At 35.4% G+C, this 25,000-nt stretch overlaps 1 protein-coding gene across 8 annotated transcripts in view; it reads right to left on the bottom strand.

Annotated features, from left to right (window-relative positions):
- The window catches only part of FOXP2 (forkhead box P2), a 588,171-nt gene that overhangs the window by 8,111 nt on the left and 555,060 nt on the right, over positions 1–25,000 (bottom strand). For all 8 annotated transcript variants that reach the window (XM_077752288.1, XM_077752279.1, XM_077752343.1 and 5 more), the window contains 2 exons: positions 24,586–24,655; positions 23,652–23,815 (listed from right to left, as the gene is read on the bottom strand). In XM_077752288.1, coding sequence (XP_077608414.1) covers positions 23,652–23,815; positions 24,586–24,655 — 234 coding nt within the window. The remainder of the gene's footprint in view (positions 1–23,651; positions 23,816–24,585; positions 24,656–25,000) is intronic.

Here is a 25,000-nt window from a genome sequence, read left to right as displayed (position 1 = left end):
ATAAAATGTGCACCATGGAGGTAGTGATGGAGAATCTATGTATAAGCATGTGCTCGTGTGTGTGTGTGTGTGTGCGTGTGTGCATCTATAAATGATTTCAGGATTTTACTATCCTGAAATCATAAAAGCTGTTTATGAGGATCATTTCAAAGACAAAACCAATTATTTTGACTAAAAAAATCTACCAACTGAATTCAACAACTACTTTAAATAAATGTTTCATTGAACTAGCCAACAGTTTGAGTAAAATGACTGAAAAACCAACTCGTCAGTATGGTATCACATAGACATGTCCAGAATTTAAACACATATTAAATCTAATGTTAATATTCCCAAAGTACTGTCTGAAATATACAAATGAGAACTTCTAATAAGATTACTTGTGAAAGTTCATATCCATTTAATGACTTTTATTAAAAATGACGTTTTGATTTAATAATCACTATAAGTCAAATTTATAATTTTAGATATTCCAGGTTCAATCTGGGATTCAGAACATTTTAGTAAATGCTAAACTCTACGTACTGGAAATAATTAGAATAAACTCCTAAGGTTAATATGATAGCACCTTTTTCCAATTAGGTCCTCATAAACGACCTATGAATATTCAAACTTTTAAGCTTAAATGGCTGAATATTTCTAAACAGATACTTAATAGCTGGCAAGATATACATAGATATCTAGCACTGTTCTATAGGATTACCCCCAAGTCAATTAATATTATTTTGGGCACCCTATATTTTAGCTAATGATGTGACCTCTTATATAGTTGGTGTGTCTTAACGTTCAGGGTTCTGAGAAGACATAAGTGGTCACCCTACCCTGATTCAGTTTCCTGACTCCCTGCCGCACTTTCACTGGTCCCTCAGCTGGAGTGCTGCTACATCATGGTAACCAATTCTTTTGGGTTTCTTTTCTGGGTTGGATTTTAACTGAATAAAGAACTTGTGGGAAAGTCTCAAGTTCTGGATAAAGAGGAGTATCAAACAGGATGCATTTATAATTTTTTTTAACATTTATTTATTTTTGAGAGACAGAACCTGAGTGGGAGAGGTTGGGGGGGGGGGGACACAGAATCTGAAGCAGGCTTCACGCTCCGAGCTGTCAGCACAGAGCCCGATGCAGGGCTTGAACTCATGGACTGTGAGATCATGACCTGAGCTGAAGTCGGACACTTAACTGACTGAGCCACCCAGTTGCCCCAAACAGGATGCATTTTTACAACACACACACATAGAGATAATTTTTCAAAAACGATAGCTATAAAGGTATGTTCCATTGCATTTTTGAAGAATTTTAGTATGCAAGGGCTAGTTATTTCATTATGTCACTGCCTTGTACAAAAAATCTGTCTGAACTGAGACACAGGATGAGACAGGATTAAGCCAAAAACTCTCAGCCATTCTCAATAGGCAGGACTCAACTGACCTTTGAACAACAGAAGTTTTGAATAAAAACCTCTATTCCAGATGCCAAACATCATCCTTGAAACATCATGCTCAGTTTGCTATTCCAAATGACTTTATAAGCTGACTTAGTCTATGTGCCCTCTTCAAACCTCTGTGTTTACACAGAACCCCAAATTCCATTCAGCTCTGTGTCTTACCCACACATATCCTGTCTACTATTTATGGACCAACTTTTATCTCCTTCTAAAGACTCTGTTTGACTTGACCAGTTTGCACTGCTCTCCTGCTTAGCCCCTTCTTTTTTGGTTGATCATTCTGATGCTCAAAACTACAGGAACTTTGAATCCTATCATAATTTTATTCAATGCTCCTATTGCACAGATTAGAAGTCACTTTCCAAGTGTCGTAAGTACAGGTAAAGCCAGGACTAGTATACATGCTGTTCTCTTCAGTGTTTCTTGGAACTGTTATTCCTGCTATCGCATGTTGCCTTAATCAGGTACACTGAACTTAACTCTTTCTAGTGGTGGCTGTACCAAGTCTTGCCAAGTAGGCTATGAACTTCACAGATCAGGAGAGCTATGCATATAGGAAGCACCTAGTAAATATGTGTTGACTCAATAAATGATGTGTCATCAAGTCACTAAGAGCTTCATTTGCACTAATTCTAGAGATTTTTAAATGTTTATTATTGAGAGAGAGAGAGAGAGACAGAGAGCGCACATAGGGGAGAGGGAAAAAAAGAGGGAGACAGAGGATCCAAAGCAGGCTCTGTGCTGACGGCAGCGAGCCCGATGTAGGGCTCAAACTCATTAACCACGAGATCATGACCTGAGCTGCAGCTGGACACTTAACTGACTGAGCCACCCAGGTGCCCCTCGTTTGCACTAATTCTAAAAGAAAATTTCAGGGTGCCTGGCTGGCTCAATCTGTACAGCATGCAACTCTTGATCTCAGGGTCATGATTTCAAGCCCCACATTGGGGATGGAGCCTACTTTAAAAAAAGAAAGAGAGAGAAAATTTCTCTCTGGAAGTAAGTATTCTTAGAATCCTTTCTATTAGTTCACGAACAAGTTATGAGACCTGGGAAAGACGTAAATAAAATTTTCCCTTAAGGCTACAGTTATTAGACCGCTAACATACTAAAAATAAACTAAAACCAAAGCTAGTAATTATTAATACTCAATTTTTAAAACATTTAGTGCTACTAGCACAATATCTAAGAAAGAAATAAAAAGTAACAAGAGATGTTAAGCATCTCTGAGAGTAAGATTATTTGGAAGTTATAGGACCTATGCCTATACGTGGGGGGAATTCTTTTCAATAAAAATAAGATTCTGTCACGATTATGCCTATTCGTATTAGGTTGCTCAGTTTTGGATCTCCATGCTTCCACTGTTTGTCGTATGACACCTGGAGGGAATCGAACACAGGGAAACCACATGCTTCTGGTGGACTGTAGGACAAATGGGACATTAATCTCTTCTGCGGCCATTAGCAATGTCTTTCCTTCTTGTCTCCCTGACAGCTATTTCCTTTTCAGGAAGAAATCTGGGTGTTTCTATAATGTTCATTTCTTTTTTTTTTTTTTTTTTTAATGTTTGTTCATTTATTTGGACACAGAGGAGCCTGACGTGGGCCTTGATCCCATGATCGTGGGATCATGAACGGAGCTGAAATCCAGAGTGGGGTGCTTAACCGACTGAACTACCCCAGGTGCCCCTTGTGAGGTACCATGTGTTAACACTCTGTAGGATAATTATTTTTCTTGGGAAAATACTCCCTTCCACCATAGAAACACTTCTGACAATTCAAATAAGATAAAGAAATCCTTTTAAATAAACACCCTCTCTGTTAAGTGCTCACCAATTCTCCCTTCTGTATCCTCTTCTCCAGTGAAATTATTTTACAGGCTTTAATTACTAGGGTGTAATTTAATACAATAAATGATATGTACTTGATATTTTGATTAACTTATAAGTAGAGTATAAAGTAATACCAAATAGTTTAGGCACCTCATTTATAATCTTTGGTCATGAAGCAATAGTTAAGTGGTTAATAATATAGTGGGCTCTGAGGATAAAATGTTTGGGTTTGAATCCTGGCTCCTTATGTCCTAGCTGTGTGACTGGGAAGTTACTCTATAGCTCCTTTTCTTTACTCATAAAGGAGGAGTAATAAAGTACCCACTTTATACAGTTGCTAGGAGGATTAAATGATTTTTTTTATATATATGAACCACTCGGAACAGTGCCTGGGCTATAAGTGATCAATGAATGTTAGATACAATCATGATATAATTACAACCTTAAATATTTTTTTGGGAGAAGATACAGTATAAATACATGACTTAATTTTAAATACAGTATGAGCTTAATTAGCTCCAAAAATATTTTAGCCCTTCTCCCAATGTGAGATTTTTATTACTATATCAGAAAAGTCATAAAAAAATGATATATGTGTCCCACATACCAGATGCCAGGCATTTGGGTTTTGAAAGTAATCCTAATAACAGCTGCCTTTCCTTAAAAGTACATTTGAGGTAATAAAATCAAGGGAACAAAACAACACAACATATTAATGTAATTATTCCAAAGAATTATTTACTAATAATTTCCTGAACACTGAGACACTAAACCAGAAGCCCAGGTCAGATCTCAGATCATTTTAGATCAGTGGAGGAAAGCAAATCTCAAAGCAGAGAGGCCATCATTGAAAGGCTCTGTACACAGACCTCCTACACTTATTCTCCTCAGCCATCCATCCCAGGCCTCATCATCAGCTTGCCATTAAAATCATTAACATGCATGCATTGAATGGTCCAGGCCTTCCTCACATTTGCTGTGTGCATTAAGGCTTATAGAGTCTGATAGTACATGTTTAGCTAAAGAAACCTTAAATAGATTAACTCAAAGTTGACTGAAAAGTAGAAATTTTCAGAGATATAGCAGTAAACATATCCTTGTTAGGGAAATTTCTTTCTGCCAAAAAGTACTTTATGGTGGGTTTTATGCCAAGTCCCCTGTATCTGTAATGATATAAAGAACATCAATCTCACTTTGATAAGAAAAGCCAATAACATATAACTATTAACTCTTAGTGCCAATAATTAATTTAACAAAAGTTTATTGAGCACTTCCTATATATAAGGGACTGTGGGGGCTTTAAATATCGATCAAAGAATCTGCAGTCTAAGATGGAAGAAATATGTACTCAAATAACTACAAGACTGCTCGCCATAAGTGTTCTAAGAGAAGGAACGATTAAGTGAGATGGGAGGGGTTCACCGCTGGGAAAGATTATTTGCCTCTAAGAAGATTCTCAATGCATGTATACTCTTAATGGAATTCTTTTAAGACAATAAAGTAAGAAGAAGTTCACATGGGCAAAAGGGAGAAATCCTTGACTGTCCTGGTGATAATTATTTCTGGGTTTGAGGATGGTTTGGATATTCATCATGCTATTATTTTCTCCCACTGATTTGAAATTTATGCACTGCTTCCTTCAGGGATGATTTGAGGTATCGTACAGATTAAACTGCAGTTCTTAACAGAGTCTTTAATAATAAGTAAAGCAGAAGCTACTTCAAACAAATAAAATCAGTTGTTTCCAGGAACAAAACAGATGATATACATTTGAAACATCAAACACTTAGCTTTTTTTTTTTTTTTTAAACTTACGGACATAATGAAAGAAAGACTAAAACTGGTAGAGTCACTGATTTTTTATTGTCTGAAAACTTGAATAAAGGATAATTATTTTTAACATATCTTAAGGCAGGAGTCTACGAAGTCTGGATTGGATGATTTTGCCAGCCATTTATTTATTTAGTGGGCACCTAACTCAAGCCAGGCATCTGTATTACTACAGACGTAAGAGTACAAACCTTGGGCACAGGAGGACACAGATAGAAGGTAAACACATTTGACAGTCACTGTAGTAGTTCTTAACCTGATAAATACGGTATATTTCTTTAGGTGGATTTGGAAGCAAGTTCATCTTTGATTTCAAAACAAATGATCCATTTGGTAAATAAGGGATATTCTTTGAAACTAGAATCCACAAATTCATCGTGAATGGTTTAAAAACTTTTCTTTTTTAAAAAAAAATTAATGTTTTTTTATTTATTTCTGAGAGAGAGAGACAGCGTGAATAGGGGAGGATCAGAGAGAGAGGGAGACACAGAATCCAAAGTAGGCTCCAGGCTCTGAGCTAGTTGTCAGCACAGAGCCCAATGTGGGGCTTGAACCCACAAACTGTGAGATTATGACCTGAACCGAAATTGGACACTTAAACAACTGAGCCACCCAGGGGCCAAAACTTTTCTTTCCATGAAATAGTTTCTTTTTTAAAAACATGTTTTTATTTATTTTTGAGACAGAGTGAGTGGGGGAGGGGAAGAGAGAGAGGGAAGGAGAGAGTACCCAGCAAGCTCCGCACTGTCAGTGTCAAGCCCAACACTGGGCTCGACTGAGCCACCCAGGCGCCCCCAAACAGAAGATTTCTTTTTTTAATGTTTATTTATTTTTGAGGAAGAGACAGAGTGTGAGTGAGGGATAGGCAGAGAGAAAGGGAGACACAGAATCCAAAGCAGGCTCCAGGCTCTGAGATGTCAGCACAGAATTCGACACTGGGATCGAACCCATGAACTGAGAGATCATGACCTGAGCCAAAGTCAAATGCTTAACCAACTGAGCCACCCAGATGCCCCCAAATAGAAGATTCCAAATTCAGCTATTCTGTTTATCCACTGCCTCCTATTTCCTAGAGAAAAGCAGTGATTTACGTTTAAAGAAGGCATACCCACATCCTAATTTAATATAACTTGTATTTGGGAGAATTAGAATGCTATTTGGAATTTCTTCGGATAAATGGAGAGAAAGTATTTAGTGATTGAGAGATATAAAATCTGCTATTATTCCCTGACAGAGAGGTACAAAGTCTGTAAATGAAATGGAAGTACTCCTAGAAGGATAAAAGTTACTTCTTGTTAAAAGTGAAAAAAAATTCAATAGACTTTATGTGCAAATCACTGGGCTAGATGCTGATATGAACAGTGGTTCCTGTTTTCATAGTCTCCAATGTAGTAGGAAGTATGATGTATACAAAAGTAACTCTGATTCCAGGCAGAAGGTGATCAATATCACAGTTGACAAAGTGTTAGGAAAGAGGGGAGGTAAATCCTGGCAAAGCAATCAGTGAGTACTTTATGAGAGAAGGAGGTGTCACTTCAGGTAGGCTCTGAAATATGTGAAAATGTTCATAATGGAGGGACGATGGAAAGGGCCTTCTGAGTGGAAATGGGGAAAATGAATAACCTTAAATGTGTTGTGGGAAACCTGAGAGTGTGCAGAGGCCATGGAGAAAGGAGGGTTGGTAATAAAGAAATATGTTAGAAAGCAGAGCAAGGTCAGATGGTGAAGGGCCCTTGAGTTGCATTTTATGGAGTTTAAAATTTATTCTCTGCCAGCTGAAGGACTATTGATGGTTTCTGAGCCCGGCAGTGAAAAGATAGAAGAGTTTTGGAGGATTAACTTGCAAAGTTTACACTGAGTGTAGGACACTGGAGGGAAAGTTAGCAGATAGAAGACCACTAAAACAGTGTAACAAGGTAATGATGACTAGGACTAAGGTGGAGGTATTAGGAACAGTGGATAGAAGTGAAAAATTTAGGATGTAGGCCATGGAGTAAAAAGATATTGCATCCATTGCTCCTAAATTTATATGTTTGTGAAATAGTTTCCTCATATGCTCTACCATGGAGCTAGAAAGACCTAAATCTATGTCCAAAATTCTAAATGTTTGGGGCACCTGGGTGGCTCAGTCGGTTAAGTGTCTGACTTTGGCTCAGGTCATGATCTCACGGTTCGTGACCTGGAGCCCTGGATCAGGCTCCCCACTGTCAGTGTGGATGGAATCTGCTTGGGATTCTCTCTCTTCCTCTCTCTCTCTGCCCCTCCCCAGCATGTGTGTGCTCGCTATCTCAAGTTTAAAAGAAAATTCTAGAAGTTAAAGAGGTGATGACTGTTTATAACCCATATATAATTTTGATGAATCTTTATATTTGCTGTTTTAATTGCTCAAGGAAGAGGAGAGGTGCATCCCAGAAAGCTTGGATATATTAGAAAGGGGAGGTAGGAAAATATTGCAAATGAATCTCCATAGTCCTCTTTGTGACTAAGATGCCAGTCAGTAGCAGCAATGACCACAAAAACTCATAAAGGCTACTGATACTCAATATCTAGACATTTTATTTATTTTTAATCTTTACTCTGTGTTCTTATGTCATTTTATGTATATTTTAATGTATGCATATTTATTTATTTATTTAATTTATTTAATTTTGAGAGAGAGAGAGAGAGAGAGAGAGAGAGAGAGACAGCACAAGCGGGAAAGAGGCCAAAAGAGAGAGGCACAGAATGTGAAGCAGGCTCCATGCTCTGAACTCAGGAACTGTGAGCCACCCTAGTGGCTAAGCCACCCAGGTGTCCCTTTTTATGTTATTTTAAAGACCTAAAATAAAAAGCTTCTTCACAGGGAAGGAAATAATCAACAAAACTAAAAGGCAATCTTCAGAAAGGTAGAAGATATTTGCAAATGACATATATGATAAAAGGTTAGTATCCAAAATATATAAAGAACTTACAAACCTCAACACCCAAAAAAATGAATAATCCAATTTAAAAATGGGCAGAAGACATGAATAGACATTTTTCCAAAGAAGACACCCAGCTAGCCAAGAGACTCATGAAAAGATGCTCATCATCACTGATCATCAGGGAAATAAAAATCAAAACTACAATGTGATATCACCCTCACATCTGTCAGAATGGCTAAAATTAACAACACAAGAAACAACAGGTGTTGGCGAGGATGTGGAGGAAGGGGAACCCTCTTGCTTTCTTGGTGGGAATGCAAACTGGTGTAACCACTCTAGAAAACAGTATGGAGGTTCCTCAGAAAGTGAAAAATAGAACTATCCTAAGATCCAGCAACTGCACTACCAGGTATTTACCCAAAGGACACAAAAATATAGACTTGAAAGGATACATGCACCAGATGTTTATAAGCAGTATTATCTACAATAGCCAAATTATGGAAACAGCCCAAGTGTCCATCAACAGGTGAATGGATGAAGAAGTGGTATATATGTACAATGAAATTTTACTCAGCCATCAAAAAGAATGAAACCTTGACATTTGCAAGGACCTGGATGGAGCTAGAGAGTATTATGCTAAGTGAAATAAGTCAGTCAAAGACAAGTACCATATGATTTCACTTGTATGTGGAGTTTAAGAAACAAAACAAATGAACAAAGGGGAAAAGAGAGAGAAAGAGAGGCAAATCAAGAAACCAAGAGTCTTAACTACAGAGAACTGAGGTTTATCAGCAGGGAAGTGGGTGAGGGGGATGGGTGACAGGGATTAAGGAGAGCACTCGATATGAGCACCGGGTATTGAATGGAAGTGCCAAATCACTAAATTATACACCTGAAACTAATATTACACTGTATAGTAACTGTGTTGAATTTAAATAAAACTTTACACATGTATTTTAAAACTGAATATCGAAGGGAAAGTGCATAAAGTGTGGCAACTTTCTTAAATCCAAAAAATCTAGTATTTCTGGAGATGAGTAACAAAAAAAGAAAAAAGGTAAGCCTTTTTAAAAGTAGGGAACAGGGGCGCCTGGGTGGCTCAGTCAGTTAAGTGTCCGACTTCGGCTCAGGTCATGATCTCATGGTCCATGGGTTCGAGCCCTGCGTTGGGCTCTGTGCTGACAGCCAGCTCAGAGCCTAGAGGCTGTTTCAGATTCTGTATCTCCCTCTCTCTCTGACACTCCTCTGCTCATGGTGTCTCTCTCTCAGAAATAAATTAAAAAATTAAATAAAAGTAGGTAACATATAACCATGAGGGTCTTGCTAAGAATCTCCAAACAATTGGTGAATTTTTAAAATGCCCCCCAACCCTATCATCAGCTTGGAGGTTAATGAACTCTAAAATAGGGTTCCCAATCTCTCCAATCCCACTCTGCAGCCATTCTTCTCTAGGCTGATCGCCTAACAAGGCAAAGGTATTATTACCTTTCTCTGAAGGATAGTCCCCTTTGTTGTCATCCTTAAAGTCTTTGCACCTATCTTCTCTTACCTCGTCTCTGCTTAATATTAGGTTGAAAATTATGACTGCTATTTTTGTAAGCAAAATCTTTCAAATAGCAATAATTTCATAAAGTTCACCCTAAAAATTTACTTCACGTTAAGCCTAACTCAAAGCTACAGCTCCTACAAAGCTTTTTCTGATTCTATGTGCCTACATTTAAGTCTTTGAATTTACAATTAGGCTGGTACCTGTCTTCATTCTTTTACTTGGTCTCTCTCACTATCTATGCATGTATCCATCCCTTTATCAGAGTTTTAGCTCTTTGTATATATACATCATCTGCCAGTATCCAGCACAGTGTGTTGCACATGATAGTTGCTCATTCAATGTTTATTCAATCAAATGAATGAAACTTATCTCTGTGATGTTCAACCTGTCAAGCCTCCACTAGAAGGAAATGTCAAGTAGCAGTTGATTTTTATACTCTAATTTCACTTGGTTTTACAGACCATCCTCAATAATGGTATATACCAAAACACAAACAGAGGCCGAACTACATTAACAGAATAATTCACTGCCTAAACAAATGTGTTGCTTCTTTAGTTGTGAAATTTATAAGTAATCAAGGCACCAAGGAAAGGCAGAAGAAATGTTAGAGTTGGCCTATAATAATGAGGGAGGTTTATCGTTTTAGATCGTGGTCATGTGGTATATTCCCTAGAGGAATGTAAATTGTTTTTATTTTCTTCTTATTCAAGACTAAGTAAAAGGTCTGAAAAACTGGTCATGTTTTTTTTTTGTTGTTGTTCATTTGTTTGTTTTTAAGAAAAAGAATGTACTGTGAATAAAGTTCTCTTTAACTGAAACGTTTCAAATATACTTAAGTCAACAGATGTTAGACTGTATAATCACAACAGTGTGTCCTTATTTAACAATTATATCAAATGTAATGATTAAAGTATTTATATAGTGTCATTATTTATAAGAAACTCAGTGGCACAATGTAAATTTGATTGAGTCTTTTAGAAATACAATATTTACTAAAACCAGGAAGCTAATGATAATATATTAAGTCCCTTTTTATTTATTTATTTTTGGACCAAACATATGGTAGTATTTGATAAATTGTTGGTCATTCAATCAAAAAATCAGGAATTTTCAAGGCTGATCTAAAACCAGGTTATCTGATCATGTAAAGGGAATTCTAGTTATTTGTTAACAGCATGCATCATTAGTTGTTTTCTATATATTTTTTTAGCTTATTTTCTATCTCTCTTTCTTGCTTGCTTGCTTTCTCGCTTTCTTTCTTTCTTTTTGATTCTCAAGTTACTTAACATACAATGTAGTCTTGACTTCAGAAGTAGAACCCAGTGTCCATCCTAAGGGGAGGCACTTGTTGGGAAAATTTTAAGTCTTAAGTATTATGGTAGATGTCAACAAATGCTTTGAAAAAATTACAGTTAATGGCTAATATCTACAAAATGGGCAACTTTAGGAAATGGAAAGTTACTTTTATCACACATTTGTAAGTCAGAACTAAATGTAGTACTAGATTAAAATTGTTTTTGTGTTTAATGATTATAGGAGATTTCTTTGTACCCTTTCTTCAGATAATCCTAGTTATTTCAGAAGAATTATAATATATTTCATACAGTGTACCTATTGAAAAGAATAATGAACCTTTTATGTGAAGAGGTATAATACATCTTTTAAAAATCCAGTAAGAATATTTTTAACCTTTCCTCCTATCTTAGCATGAAGGATAAAACATGCGTCTATCAGTAACTTTGAGTCATTACTACAAAAAAAAAAATGTTACTCCTGAGATAATCTTCAAAAACTACTCTCAGAAATAGTGTCAGGGCCCTAATCCTTCAATTTTACTATGTAAGTTGATTTTATTTGACCCAATATAGCAATATTTATCCAGTAAAATTAACTTATATTTCCAGTACTTTGAGAAACATACTGCATATATTAAAATATGTATAGTTCTTAAACCATGCATTGCTTCTACTTAACTTATTTAGTTTGGATACCTTTAACTTATGGTATACACTGGTTAACTCCAACAGAAAATATATATAGTCATACAAATTCTTTATCTCTTATTTATCATTATGTCCTAATTGTTGATTAACAACATTAAAAAATAGCAGAGTACACTGGTATTGCTATCGGCTAACATACTGTCTATTGATTTGTAAAGGTTTTCACTCTTTCAAAAAATAATCAAAATTTTTCTTTTGTCTTCTTTTTTTTTTTTTTTTTTTTTTTTTTTTTTTTTTTTTAAAGAGAGAGAGTGCACAGCACATGCTAGCAAGGGCAGGGGCAGAGCGAGTGGGAGAGAGAAAATCTTAAGCAGGCTCCATGCCCAGTGCAGAGCTTGATGCGGGGCTCAATCTCATGATGGTAAGACCATGACCTGAGCCAAAATCAAGAGCTGGATGCTCAACCAACCAAGACATCTAGGTGCCCCAAAATCAAAATATTTCAATATGAAAGGAAATATCTGGATAAGATGGGATTTTCTGTTAATTCTCTACAATGTCTATATTTAGTTCTCGGCCTAGAACCGTAGAACAATTGGGGAGGGGGAGATGGGCATGGAGGAGGCACTTGTGGGGATGAGCACTGGGTATTATATGGAAATGGAAAGTTGACAATAAACTTGACAATAAACTATTTGTAAAAATAATTAAAAAAAAGAACTGTAGGACAAATAATGATAACTACTAGTATGTAAGCATTATATAAAAAGTTCAAAGTATAAGATTAGCACTTTAACTCTCAATTTTATATATTTTAAAAAATTGATTCAATTAGTTCTAATTTGCTAATTGTGTGACCTTCATGCTTGCTATATAAATATTGTTGTTTTAAAGATGTAAAATAAATTCCAAAACATAAACACAATCCTTTATTAAGATGCAGAGATTTAGTTTCATGAGACTCAATATTTGGTTTTGTTTGTTATTTTTCAGTAGCTAACTTCTATCAACTGAAATCTTAGAAGTTGCAATCACATCAAATAATTTTTAAAAAGTCCTCTTTTCCCCAAAGAAGAAAGTTTTACAGGAAAACTAGTGAAATAATTTATGTACATTTAGAAAGCATATGAAAAATGGAGATTATAGAAATTCAATTTTACTCATTTCCTTCTAGTATAAATGATATAATTATATTTGGAATTTAAGGGTAGATTTATAAAAGTTGCAAGTTTATTTCCATTTGTATAAAGTCAGGTTGAAATGAGAAACAATTTGTGTTTCTTAGACATTTGTAACTTTTAGAGTAATATGTAGTGTAGGAAGTATTTTAGTTTAACAATATCAAAGAAATAAGTTAATAAATGAAACTAAAGTTTTAAAAGGAAAAGTTTGATTTTAAAAGGAAATATTTTCTTAGTACTTTATTTATTTATTTTGAGAAAGAGAGCAAGTGAGGGAGGGGCAGAGGGAGAGAGGGAAGAGAGAGGACCCCAAGCAGGCCCTGTACTGTCAGCTCACAGAACCCACAAACCATGAGATCAGGACCTGAGCCCAAATCAAGAGCTGGATGTTTAACTGACTGAGCCGCACAGGTGCCCTTCTTAGTATTTTTTAAAATGAGAGATGATCTTAGGCTAATGTGAGTGAACAACTAAAGTTATTACATTGTCACTAAGAAATTATTTAATTTTACTTAAGTTTTATTCTTTTGATATAATAATCCTCCTTCTGCCAAAATATGAATTTTATTTTCTAAATTAAACACACATTAGAGAAATATTTAATTCTCCTATTTACAAAAGTCAATAAGAAGACCATATATTTAAAGCCTCTAGACCTGATAAATTAGCTATTAATTTATTAGAGAAATTATAAAAGAGATATTTACTAGTATAGTTCAATTTTTTCCAGTTTATCATTTTTCAAGATTTTCTCTTCTGTAAATTAAAATAGCATTTATCACTATTGTCTGAGTTATCTTTGTTTTGATTTGAATGAGTTTGCACATAGCTGCCATTAGAACAGTACTTGGAACTACTATTCCCGTTATTATCCCATTTCAACAGATAATGTCTCTTGATGAAAAGAAAAATATTCTTCCTCCCAGAAGAGGAAGTGCAACCATTAAGAGTGAGACAGAACAACTGGAGTGAACAAATGATTCCTCATTCCATATATACTATATATTATTTGTGTTATTCAGAATATAATTAGAAAATGCCCTGCTAAATTTCCTATACCTTTTTTTGCCTTGGCTAAAAATAAGCTGACAAATTAGTTTTAACTTTTCATTTTAAGGTCAGAATACAACTTTAATCCTAATATAGTTACTGAATCTTATATCTCCTTTAATCTGTCATTTAAAAATCACAGCCATCCATTGTTTGATTGCAACGGAATATTGTTTCCAGATGACTGTAGTAAGTTTCTTTTCTAAGACACACTGCCGGACTTAAGGGTGGAGTTGATAATTCTATCCTACATCCCAGTGGATCTGACCCCAAGATGGAGTTCCAAAGTTCCATTTAAAGTCAATAGAAGTTCTAAGAAATATAACAAAAAGGTGGATTAAGGTTAATAAAACATAATTTTATAAATTATATGCATATATATGTATATCAAAATTTATCTAAGATTTCTTGCCCTTACCTTCAGTATTATATTGAAATTTATTTAAATTTATGCAACATTGTTTAAAGGAATTGGATTTTATATGATTTGAAGGCTCACTCCCAAATGATTTCAGATAGTTTTGCTGCAGTGCTCTTAAAAAAAAAAAACATAACAACAAAATTCATTATGATTTATCATTCTATTTGATTTATAAAAGTAATAGATGTGACCCAAACAGCTGCAATAATATGAAAATACAGTTGTAATTACTTTGATCCTTGATAAGTACAGATAGATTTTGCCCAATCTCAGAATTAAAACTAGTTGCATGTTGAGATATAATTGGTCTATTCAATTTTGTGTCTCATAAATGGAAGCCTTCAACAAACATCCAGCTATGGATCTAAGAATCTTTATATTTCTGATCTGTTGGCCAGTGAAATTAAAGAAAGTCTAAATTACATCTTGATACTCAGCCATTAAGTGAGCTTTCAGGCTGCTCCAGAGCTCCTTTGAACCATTCATCCAAGAAATGTGTTTGCCTTGTTTCTTGGATGGAGTTTCAATGAAAAATGTCAGGATGGGAATAAGGGTACACAAAATGTATATGCCTGTTCCTCTCTAATTCCCTCTTTGATAACTTGGGTTCTGGAAGACTTGAGTACTTTGCCCTCAAAGTCCTATAATTGGGCCCTGTGGCTGTGGCTATTCCCTCCTCTGCTGCCCCCCTTCCCCCACCCGCCGACGTGGCTCACCCATTTTTTTCTGGACTACAGTCTATTTCCTTTCGCCACATTGCCTGATGGGATGCTGTCCATCCACTGCTGGCTCTTGAAGCTCTCTCCTGGTTATCTCTACAGAGATTGCTGTCTACCAGGATTACATATAGTTCATGTCATTAGGTCTCTCTAATCTGTGAGACTGGCTGCTCTGCTAAAACTATTCCTTTGCTCAAATTAAATTGTAGTGCTGACTCAGTGCTCAGTTTTCTCCTGGACTATGCTAAGTTATGCTCTGTTAGTTCCAAACATGAGATAAAAATAGGGAATATTTACCTCTTACTCTAAATCTAGTATATTATGTCCTTTTTTGATCTGCTAATTAACAAAAGGAATCTTTTTTTAATGTTCATTTATTTATTTTTGGAAGAGAGAGAGAGAGAGAACAGGCAAAGGATGGACAGAGAGAGAGAGAATCCCAAGCAGGCTCTGTGCTGACAGTGTGGAGCCCAACATGAGGCTCAGTCTCATGAACTGTGAGACCATGACCTGAGCTGAAATCAAGAGTTGGAAGCTCAACAGGCTGAGCCACCAGGTGTCCCAATGAAAGGGATCTTAAATTTAATGTTGCAAATGCAAATTTTTCTATAGTAAGGTAACATAGCATGAGCAATGACCACTGTTACTTCTGACTTTTAAATGTTTTGATGATATTACTCCATTTTTAGTCTTCAAAGATTAAGATAATGTTGAAAAAACAAAATAACCTTAGTTTCCACTAGTTATATTAAACTATTTGATCATCTATTGCTTACACGAATTATTTAATTCTGTCCTAATGATGGGAACTGCTTATGGAATATAGAAATCCTGAGATAAAGTTTTAAACTGTAGTTTTTGGTGCCAAAATATTTTAGTATATTGTGGTACTTATGTTAATAATCAATTTTAAATTCTGATAAGGTAGTTAAACTACATATAAATTTAACATATATTAAAATATAATTTTTCATCATGGAAAGTGACTTCACATTAAGTAATTCTGAAATGACAGCTGACTTTATGTAATAAATATCTTTGGTCATAAAATACCCATAGTCACCAAATATACATCCACTTTCCAAACCCTATGTCAAAAGCTGAAGTTATTAAAATACCATACAGGTATATTAAAACCTTCATTTTACCCTGGTAGTAGAAGCAGGAAGAAATTAATACAGCATAGCAATATTCCTTTTCTAACAATGCAGTCAATGACATTTTGACCCTTAGAGAAAGGAAATTTCTAAGGCTCAACTAGTGTTAGTGCAAATGAAGATGTTCCTTCTAACAAGGTATCTTCTTTAGATATGAAATAGAAGCAGTAAGCTACAATACTGTCAGCTAAAAGTTTTCCGACACACTTTGCCTAAATGGTGGGGATTCAAGCCATGGATGTCAGATATCATCTGTATAGTTCTATAAAAATCCTTCAAAACCCTATAGGAACCCACAAATTCCCACAATTGGCACGGTAGGGAGACAACACCTTTTAGCTGAAGGCTCTGTACCTCTGGGAGGATCTTTTTATTAAGAGGAACTAGAATGAGTTGTAAGTGCCACATATGGGGACTGGAATAATGTAAAAAGGAACAGCAGCCACTGAGCCACACTTGTAGCACTTAAAAAAAAAAAAGATGAGATGATAAAGAGCTGGAATAATCATAAGTTCTGTACAATCACTTTGGAAAGAGATCTCAAAGCTAACTAGCAAAGTTAATGAAAAGTTTAGAGATTAAATAAAAATGGAATTAAGTCAGAATGAAAATTATGAGGCTCAGAAATGTTAGGACCCAAAAAAAAAAAAAAAAATTAAAGGTGACTGAAAGTTGTGAATTAGAAAATCTGCAAAAACATATGTAAAGCAAAAAAAGAAATAAAAAGCTTTTATGTTTAGAGCTTCAAAATGCTCTTAATGATCCAAAATATCAGCAAAAATAGCATGGGCTTAACAGGCATGAAAACAATGAGAGGGAGCATTCTACTTGCTCAACTTGTCAGTCCCTTTCAGCTGCTTTTCTCTGAAATATGGAGCCACTTTAATTTTAAATGCTTTTGCCCATAGAGAGATCTAAGGTCTTTAGGGATTTTATATAAAATGTCACCAACTAAAGGTGTAGGGTCTGCAAATTCTGCATGTACCTACAAAGTGCAATTTAAATTTTAAGGCAGCCAACTGGCATAGAAGGAAGCAAGGCAATATTATATACATGAATATCTTTATAATATTCCATGACAACTCATGATTTATATTAGATTTTCAATACTGTTTCACAAAATGGAAGTCCTGAGGTCCTTTTTAGTGCTCTTTGGTTGCAAGATATAATTTCTAGGAGAGGCTGAAGTTTATCTTTGGAATGATACAAGAAGTGAGGTTCTCAAGAAGCAGAGAATGTTGTATAGAAAGTTCTGAGGCATATAGAATATGTGTTCAACATGTAAATCAAAAAGGTTAATGTGATCCCTATTGCAGTCCTGAAATACTACTACATGACTCCTTTTATGTGATGCCTCAGCCTTTGATTTCATTACTCTAAAGTTTTGGCTTCTAAGGACAGTACATATATTTTCTAGTCTTATATGAACCATATTAACATTCTGACTCTATATGGAAGATCATTAACTCTCAAACTTCAAATATTTGCTTTAATAAGAGGGAGAAAATAATAATCACCTGCAACTAGTGTAGAATATTAGCAAGGAGAACTTTGAAATGACATAGAGGCTAAGAGGATTCAGGAATGACATGTAAGAAATGATCTGAAAACTCAACAGTAGGAGGCTCTAATAATCAGAAAGGGGAACGCCATGACAATGGAAGGCTTTGTGTGTAAAGGCCTCAATACTAAACCAGTCCAGGAAGAACACTGATTTTGATCTCTAGAAACAAAATTTGAAAATATAAAAATAGGAATCTCATTTAACATGTTTCGAAAGAGAAAAAAACCAAAGCTGAACCAACTTATTGAGAGCGAGAAGAAACAACTGATTAGTTTTAAAGAAAAAGAACCAAGTTGAACTAAATATGGTAGGTATATCAATAAACTTCACTTTTTGCTTCAAGTTTGGAAGGAGACAGGAATGGATTGATTCTACCAGTATGAGTTTACCTTCCAGCTCTGCTCCAAATGTTTTCTGATCTTTTCATTCAGTTATGTCTAACTCATGGGAGAAGTGAGTAAGTTCAAATTATTTCCACTTGAACACAGCATCAATCCTCTGTAAGTAGCCTTTTTAAGAGGGAAACATTGATATAAAACAAGAATCTAAATTAATTTTATCCATATTCTATAGAACTCTGAGAAGTCAGTAAGCGGAAAATACTGGCATGAGGTGCATAAGGGAAGAGTATTCTAAAATTGTAATGATACACAGCTAGACTCTTAGGGGAAGTATTCTTTTTTTTTTTTTTTAACGTTTATTTTTGAGAGACAGAGAGAGACAGAGCATGAGACAGAGAGGTGCAGAGAGAGAGGGAGACACAGAATCTGAAGCAGACTCCAGACTCTGAGATGTCAGAACAGAGCCTGATGGGGGGCTCAAACTCATGAACCGAATTATAAGATCATGACCTGTGCCAAAGTTGGAAGCTTAACTGACTGAGCCACTCAGGAGCCCCAGGAAAGTATTCTTTACATTTGTTCAGATCATGATGACTCTAAAACTCTGATGACAGCAGTAGAAAATACAGATTTTAAACATCTATTTGACTGAAAATAGTCAAATAAAATTTAAAAACTTATTATGTAGGATCTATATTATTCTACCTGGCTTTAACCTTTCCTACTTTTTGCTAAAATCCCCTTGAACATTCGATCTGATTAATAATGCATTAATTTCAGTACTTTTTTCTTTTTTAATTCACCTTCAACAAGATAAATAAAATTTAACAAGATCTGAGAGGATAATCACGAATGAGGTGAAGGGGCCTGCTACTTACTATTCAGATAAATTTGAACAGTTATAAAATACATATAAACTAAATAATTAAAATTAAAAATAAAACTTCACGAGCATACTCTACCAATATTTAGAAAAATGTCCGAACGCCCTCATAAAGACAAACGTTATATTTAGTTATCCTTCCTCCTTCCTAAAAATCCCTTGTTCTTCCTTTGTCCTCAGGGTTCTAAGAGAATCCTGGCTTTTCCTCTTGTAGGGATTACATTGTTAAGTCAAACCATTTCACCTAAACGTGTCGTCCATGTGATTCTTCAAAATCATCATCATACAATTACCAAATGCTTACTTTGTATGGTTTAGCCTGTCAGAGGTTTCATACAGTACAATACATCCCCAACATAGTATCTGTCCTTCAGCTGAGGCTATCTGCAAGGTGAGCACGCGGTAGGCTTGAATGTGCACATGTTCACACACAGGCTCTGTTAGTACAGAAAATGGTATGTGGAGTAAGCTCTTCAAGAGTGTGGAGCAAAGTGTAGGTCCTGACAGCACCTTTACTCAGGAAAATGTCCTGGTAAAATAGGACTAGGCTCTTAAGAGATGGCAGAATTTAGGTTAAGGGAAAGAGGATGAAGAACCAAAAAAGGAAAAGGCAGAAAGTAGTGAATTCAAGTAGTCAATGCAAAATGAATGCACTAAATTGGCAAAAGCCTTCATTCAGGGCATTCTAAGAGTAAACCTTGGAATGAAGAGAAAGTATTAAATATGGAGCATCAAACTGCAGAGTATAGGGGTGCCTGGGTGGCTTAGTCGGTTAAGCGTCTGACTTTCACTTAGGTCATGATCTTGCGGTTCGTGGGTTCGAGCCCCGCGTCGGGCTGTGTGCTGACTGCCAGCTCAGAGCCTGGAGCCTATTTCAGAGTCTATATCTCCCTCTCTCTCTCTGACCCTCCCCTGCTCACGCTGTCTCTCTCTCTCTCTCTCCTAGAAATAAAATATTAAAAAAAAAAAAAAGCAGCAGCATGTAGATGATAATTTGACATCTCCTGTTCTCTTAAAATAATATAAGAAGTAGTAACCTATAACTATTCCTCTATTCTAAAGCTTCAAAACATCTCTACAAATCCCAGGAGAATACTTCTATTCTATATTCTACTGTGTTACCATTGGGATTTTGATTTTACCATTTTGGACAAAACAAACAATAAAGGTTCAGTTTCCTGAATAGAAGGACACTTGGGTTCTTGGATTCAACAAGTAAAACACTGAACACATCATTTTCCCTCTTGAGCCTGTCCTCTTTATAACCTCTAGTTTTCCTTGTGAGCTTCCAAAGTTGTTATGACTTTTCCTAATTTTCCTCTTTGTCCCCAGCATTCAGTGGGTTGTTGTATTTGGTGTTTTTTCCTCTCAATACTTTTTGTATTGATTCCTTGCTCTCCACTCTAAGGCTGGCATTTAAGTCAGGTATTACCTACGACATGAATTAATCTTCTGCTCTCAGTCTCTCCCAACTCCAGAACATCCTACCATGTGTGAGTTTCCTTCAGCACACTTCCAGATTACTCTTCCTAAAGCACAGCTCTGAGTGTGAAACTCAAGCTCATGACGTGAATAGCCTCCATACTGACTCAAACAAAGACCACAGCTTGATATTTACGACACTCAATAGTCTACTAACCACCACTTCATATATTCTAAATTCTGTTTTCCTTTTTGTACGTTAAATTCCTGTCAAACCTAATAGTCAAAGTTTTCTAGGCATATATCATGAGTTCCTTTATGGGTCAGTATTATTCATCTGAACTGTTCATTATCTATAACCTCAAATAACATCTTTTCTTTTTTTCTCAAAAATCTCTTATCCTGCTGATTCTGAGTAACCTGCTCACTACCATAAAGTTCTTTCTCTTATTGTTTCCTTTTTGGATTGGCTTACTTCATGAATTATAAGAGGGGGTAAGAGGGAAAGGAAAGGGATGGTCAAGGAAACTAAACACACATGTATGGACTACCTTAAAAATGCATTAAAATGTGAAATATCTTAATATCATCTTTAATGTCATTTAGAGTAACAATAAGGTATTACAAGATGTAATATAAGCTAGTAACTGTGTGGAGTATATGGGGAGGAATTATTATCTTCTAGGCACTCATTTCAATTGAAAGGATCCTATGAGTTAGGTATTATTATTAGTTACTTTTTCAGTGAGAAAATTGAGGAAAGAAATGAATTCTACTCAGGTATTAAATGCTAAATCTGGGCCTGGAACCCCTACGATCTGTCACTAGAGCCCATATACTGAAAGCAGCAGGCCCTTCTGCTTCTTATTCACAATTTCATCAGTATAACTACTCCCTTCCAAAATAACAACAAGTACCATGGCTTCACTTCAGGGTGCAGAAGTAAGCAACGGAAATATTCTCTAATGATTCTTTCATTTCTGTTAAATTTTCAAAAAGTACTTTAGTTATATGTAGTCAACTTTTGATTGAGAGAATCAGGTAATATTTTTCCTTTGCCCCATAGTGTACATAAAATGCTTAGCATTCCTTAAGTACAATCATATTAAAACTCTAAAAAGATGAAGATATAGAACACTGAAGTGACATGCCATCAATAATATTTGACGTCCAATATACAAACAGTTAATGATAAAAGAAACAGAGTCAAAGAGTGAATGACAGTTCAGTATTTTTTGCAAGATAGTTAAAATTTTGATTATAATTTATAGAAATTAGGAAAAGATCAGATTTGGTCTTCTTCAGATTTTTTCTTTTCTGAAATCTACTTCCAACGGGCAAGAGAAGCTTTCCTTAAATCCTTCTATGGAAAACACACCTAAGTATTTTTCACATGCACTAATTCATATTGGCAGAAAGCATACACTAAATTCACTATGGTCATTTTAGGTTTATATACCCATAGGGGCAGTACATCAGACATTAAATCTATAAGTTGTATATATTATTTTATAAATCCTATTTTTTTGCTGAGATATTTCACAATTAAACTGAACTAAATAAAATGAAGAGTCTAAAATAGCAATTGCCAAAAGAAAAAAATACAACTAACCTAGCAATGCCACAGCTAAGCCCAATTACTATTTCAGGTTTTAAAATAAAATGTTTACCCAACTATTTGACTGAATCATTAATTTTTATCTTATTATTCTTATCACTGGACGTTTACACTTAAGAAAACACTTCTTTACATATCCTTTCTGTATGGTACACGGGCCACCACTACCCACTACATATTAACACGGGGAGTTATATCAGCAGCTTAAACACTTTCATTATAAACGTCTTTCATTTCTCTGAAATCGGTCTTTTTTAAAAGGGGAAAAACAGGATCTAACTCTTGTTTGCTCTTTAAAGTTTTAATGTTTTAGCATTTTATACAGAGAACGAGCACCAGCATACTCAGGAGAACTACTAAAAGTAAAAGGCCTCCAGCTACCCTCTGCCTGGCTGATAGGATAAAGCAGAGGTATGGGAACTTTTGTCTGATGGCTCACTTTCCTTGTTTTAGAGTACTCTTACTCTCAAGAGCATATATTCATGTTCTTTCTACTTCAAGTTTTATTACTTCTTTTGTATTATTTAATACATCTAAAGACACTTCGAAAAGACAAATTTTTCCATTTTGAAAAAGTAATGGTTTGGAACCTGATAAAACACATTAATGTTCACAGTGTGCTTTTTGCAAAGGTGATAGAGTAAAAGTGCTATAAAGCAATTAAGCTCATGATCTTAAAGACATTAATATGTCAAGTAGAATAAGATGTTTAAAAAGTCAACAAAAATAATATCCTAGGAAACATCAAACGGATATAGGCATTTATAAAGGCCACATTTCTCATTTGGGTCTTTGACTAGATATTTAATGCAGAAATGGGGAAGAAAATATGAAAATGAGAGAAAGTACTATTCTTACCTCAATAACTGGAAATTTAGAAGTATATGATGTTTAACTCCTGGAAGTATGGACGTAAGTGTTGGCTCATCCTAACAACTGGATGGTATATACACTTCATTATTCAGATTATAATTTTTATCCCTGAATTCTAAGTTCTACCAAGGTCAATACTTTTTAGTAAATAAGAAACTGATATGCTTGGCCTATTGAATAAGGCCAGGCATTTTTTAAAGTGTCATACACATTTCTGAAATCCACAATACATCAATTTTTAATACATCTACTCTCTTAGCTCCATTAAAAAGATGGTAGGGGAAAGATTTTAGAGTAATTAATGATATAGTTAGCTGCTAAATATTAATAGGAATCGTAGTCTTGCATAAAATATAACATATAAACCTTGCCAATACAGACGCACCAGTAATTAAAGTTGAATATGTAATTACACTGATTTATAAGACAGGCAAAAAGTTACACTTTACTAGCTTCTATGTAAACTGTGGCTAACAGTTAAACTTTGCATTTTACGGTTTATAAAAACGGGCAATATCTTGACTACAGTTCATAAATGGTTTAGAGACCTGTAATAGTAGTAAAAATTACGACAACTTATTCCATCATGAATATTTTTATTGCCCCATACAAACCAAACTGTGATAATGACCCATAAGACGTAGACTCGTCTTAGACTCTGCTGTACCCCCAAGAGAATGCTCGTAGTGCTAAAAATTTGCAGAGGACTGCTAGTATAATAATTATGGGACATTGGAGAGAATCTAAAAGATGCATTAAAACTGATTTCGATACACTTTTTCATATCATGAACATGGGGCAATTGAACTCTACTTACAATTGTATTTTGTACTTATATACCACCAGCAACTTCGGAAGACTACTGAATCTAGAAGCACGCACGAACAGGCCATCACCTAGCGGGGTCTGCTAACCCACTTACATGTGCGGCTGCGGCGAGCAGCCTGGACTGCTGTTCCCGTTGCTGTCAATGTGATCCAGGGAGCCATTGAGGTCTTCATGGACGGCCTGCAGAAGGCCACTGGATGCGTTATTGATCAGTCCCGGGTTACTAAGCAAAGGCAAACTGCTCTCTGCCAAGGCAGCCTAGTGAAACAAAGAAGGTGTAATACAACTTTGGAACTGCCCTTTAAAATATTTTTTTAAACATGTATCTTTTTTTAATGGGTTCGGATCCTGATGCGGGGTTTTAGAAGTATTTAAATAAAACGCGTGGGAAGGACAAAGACTCCTAACTGGCCACTTGTGGCAGAGATATCAAGAAAATTAAGTGTGATGCAAAAATGTAAACAGAAGCTCACCCAGCAAACTTTTTCACTCATGTTTCAGCCTTCCACATAATGAAATACTGTATTCTCACATGTCGTGAAAAACCTCAACATATAAGCAGTTGCTCTGCTTTTTAAAAATGACCAGGACTTAGCTCAAAATAAAGAAGTCCTGACATTTGCCTCCTCTGCATAAAAATTATATATTAAAATTAAACTTTAAAGTTTTTGCCACAAGCACCATGTTCCCCAACACTATGATGTGAAATCATTTATGACAGCCTGGATAAATATTAATGCATAGCCACATGCATTTGCAAAAGCTTCTATCAATCTAGCATTTGCAGGAAAACCGAGTGTTCCAGATTTTGCCACAGGGTGTCCTTCTTGCTTCTTCACATCAAAAGTAGCTTGAATTAGAACCAGTGCTTTCTACAGTACTAGGTTCTACAACTTACTTGGATGATAAACCAACTCTTAAGAACAATCACAATCCCATCTAAATACAAAGCATGCAAAAGAAGCAAACAAACAAAGGCAAAATATTCAAATGCAAGGATAAAGGAAAAGTGCATTTGATGCTCTTACCTGCAAACTGGCATTAAGAGCTGCTCCGTAGCCTAAACTGGTAGGTATATTTTTTACTAAGGTTGGGCTTCTGGAAGAAAACATATAAAGATGATTTCTAAGTCAAGATAGAAAATATGTGGATATCAATAATTCTAGCTAAAAAGGTATGTTCTGGACTGTTGCCTCACACTACTCGTCCACAGTGAAAGGCCACAGAAACTAGGTGATAGATTTCTGATATGTAATTCTCTACATATTGTATATCAACATGGTCCAGGGGTATAGAAACTTTAGACTATGATGTACCATCAAAGTGGGGCGTGACCTTGAGGATCCCCTAACCCTGTGTCTGGCTCTGTGAAGGTTTCGTTTCCAAGAAGAACAACATTCATATAAAATTTTAAAAATGTAAATATACAACACAATTACCAAT

Source organism: Crocuta crocuta, unplaced genomic scaffold, assembly GCF_008692635.1.
Source record: "Crocuta crocuta isolate KB4526 unplaced genomic scaffold, BGI_CrCroc_1.0 scaffold397, whole genome shotgun sequence".
Taxonomy (NCBI): Eukaryota; Metazoa; Chordata; class Mammalia; order Carnivora; family Hyaenidae; genus Crocuta; species Crocuta crocuta.
The sequence above is the reverse complement of the archived record's forward strand: the minus strand, read 5'-3'. Positions and strand labels throughout refer to the sequence as shown.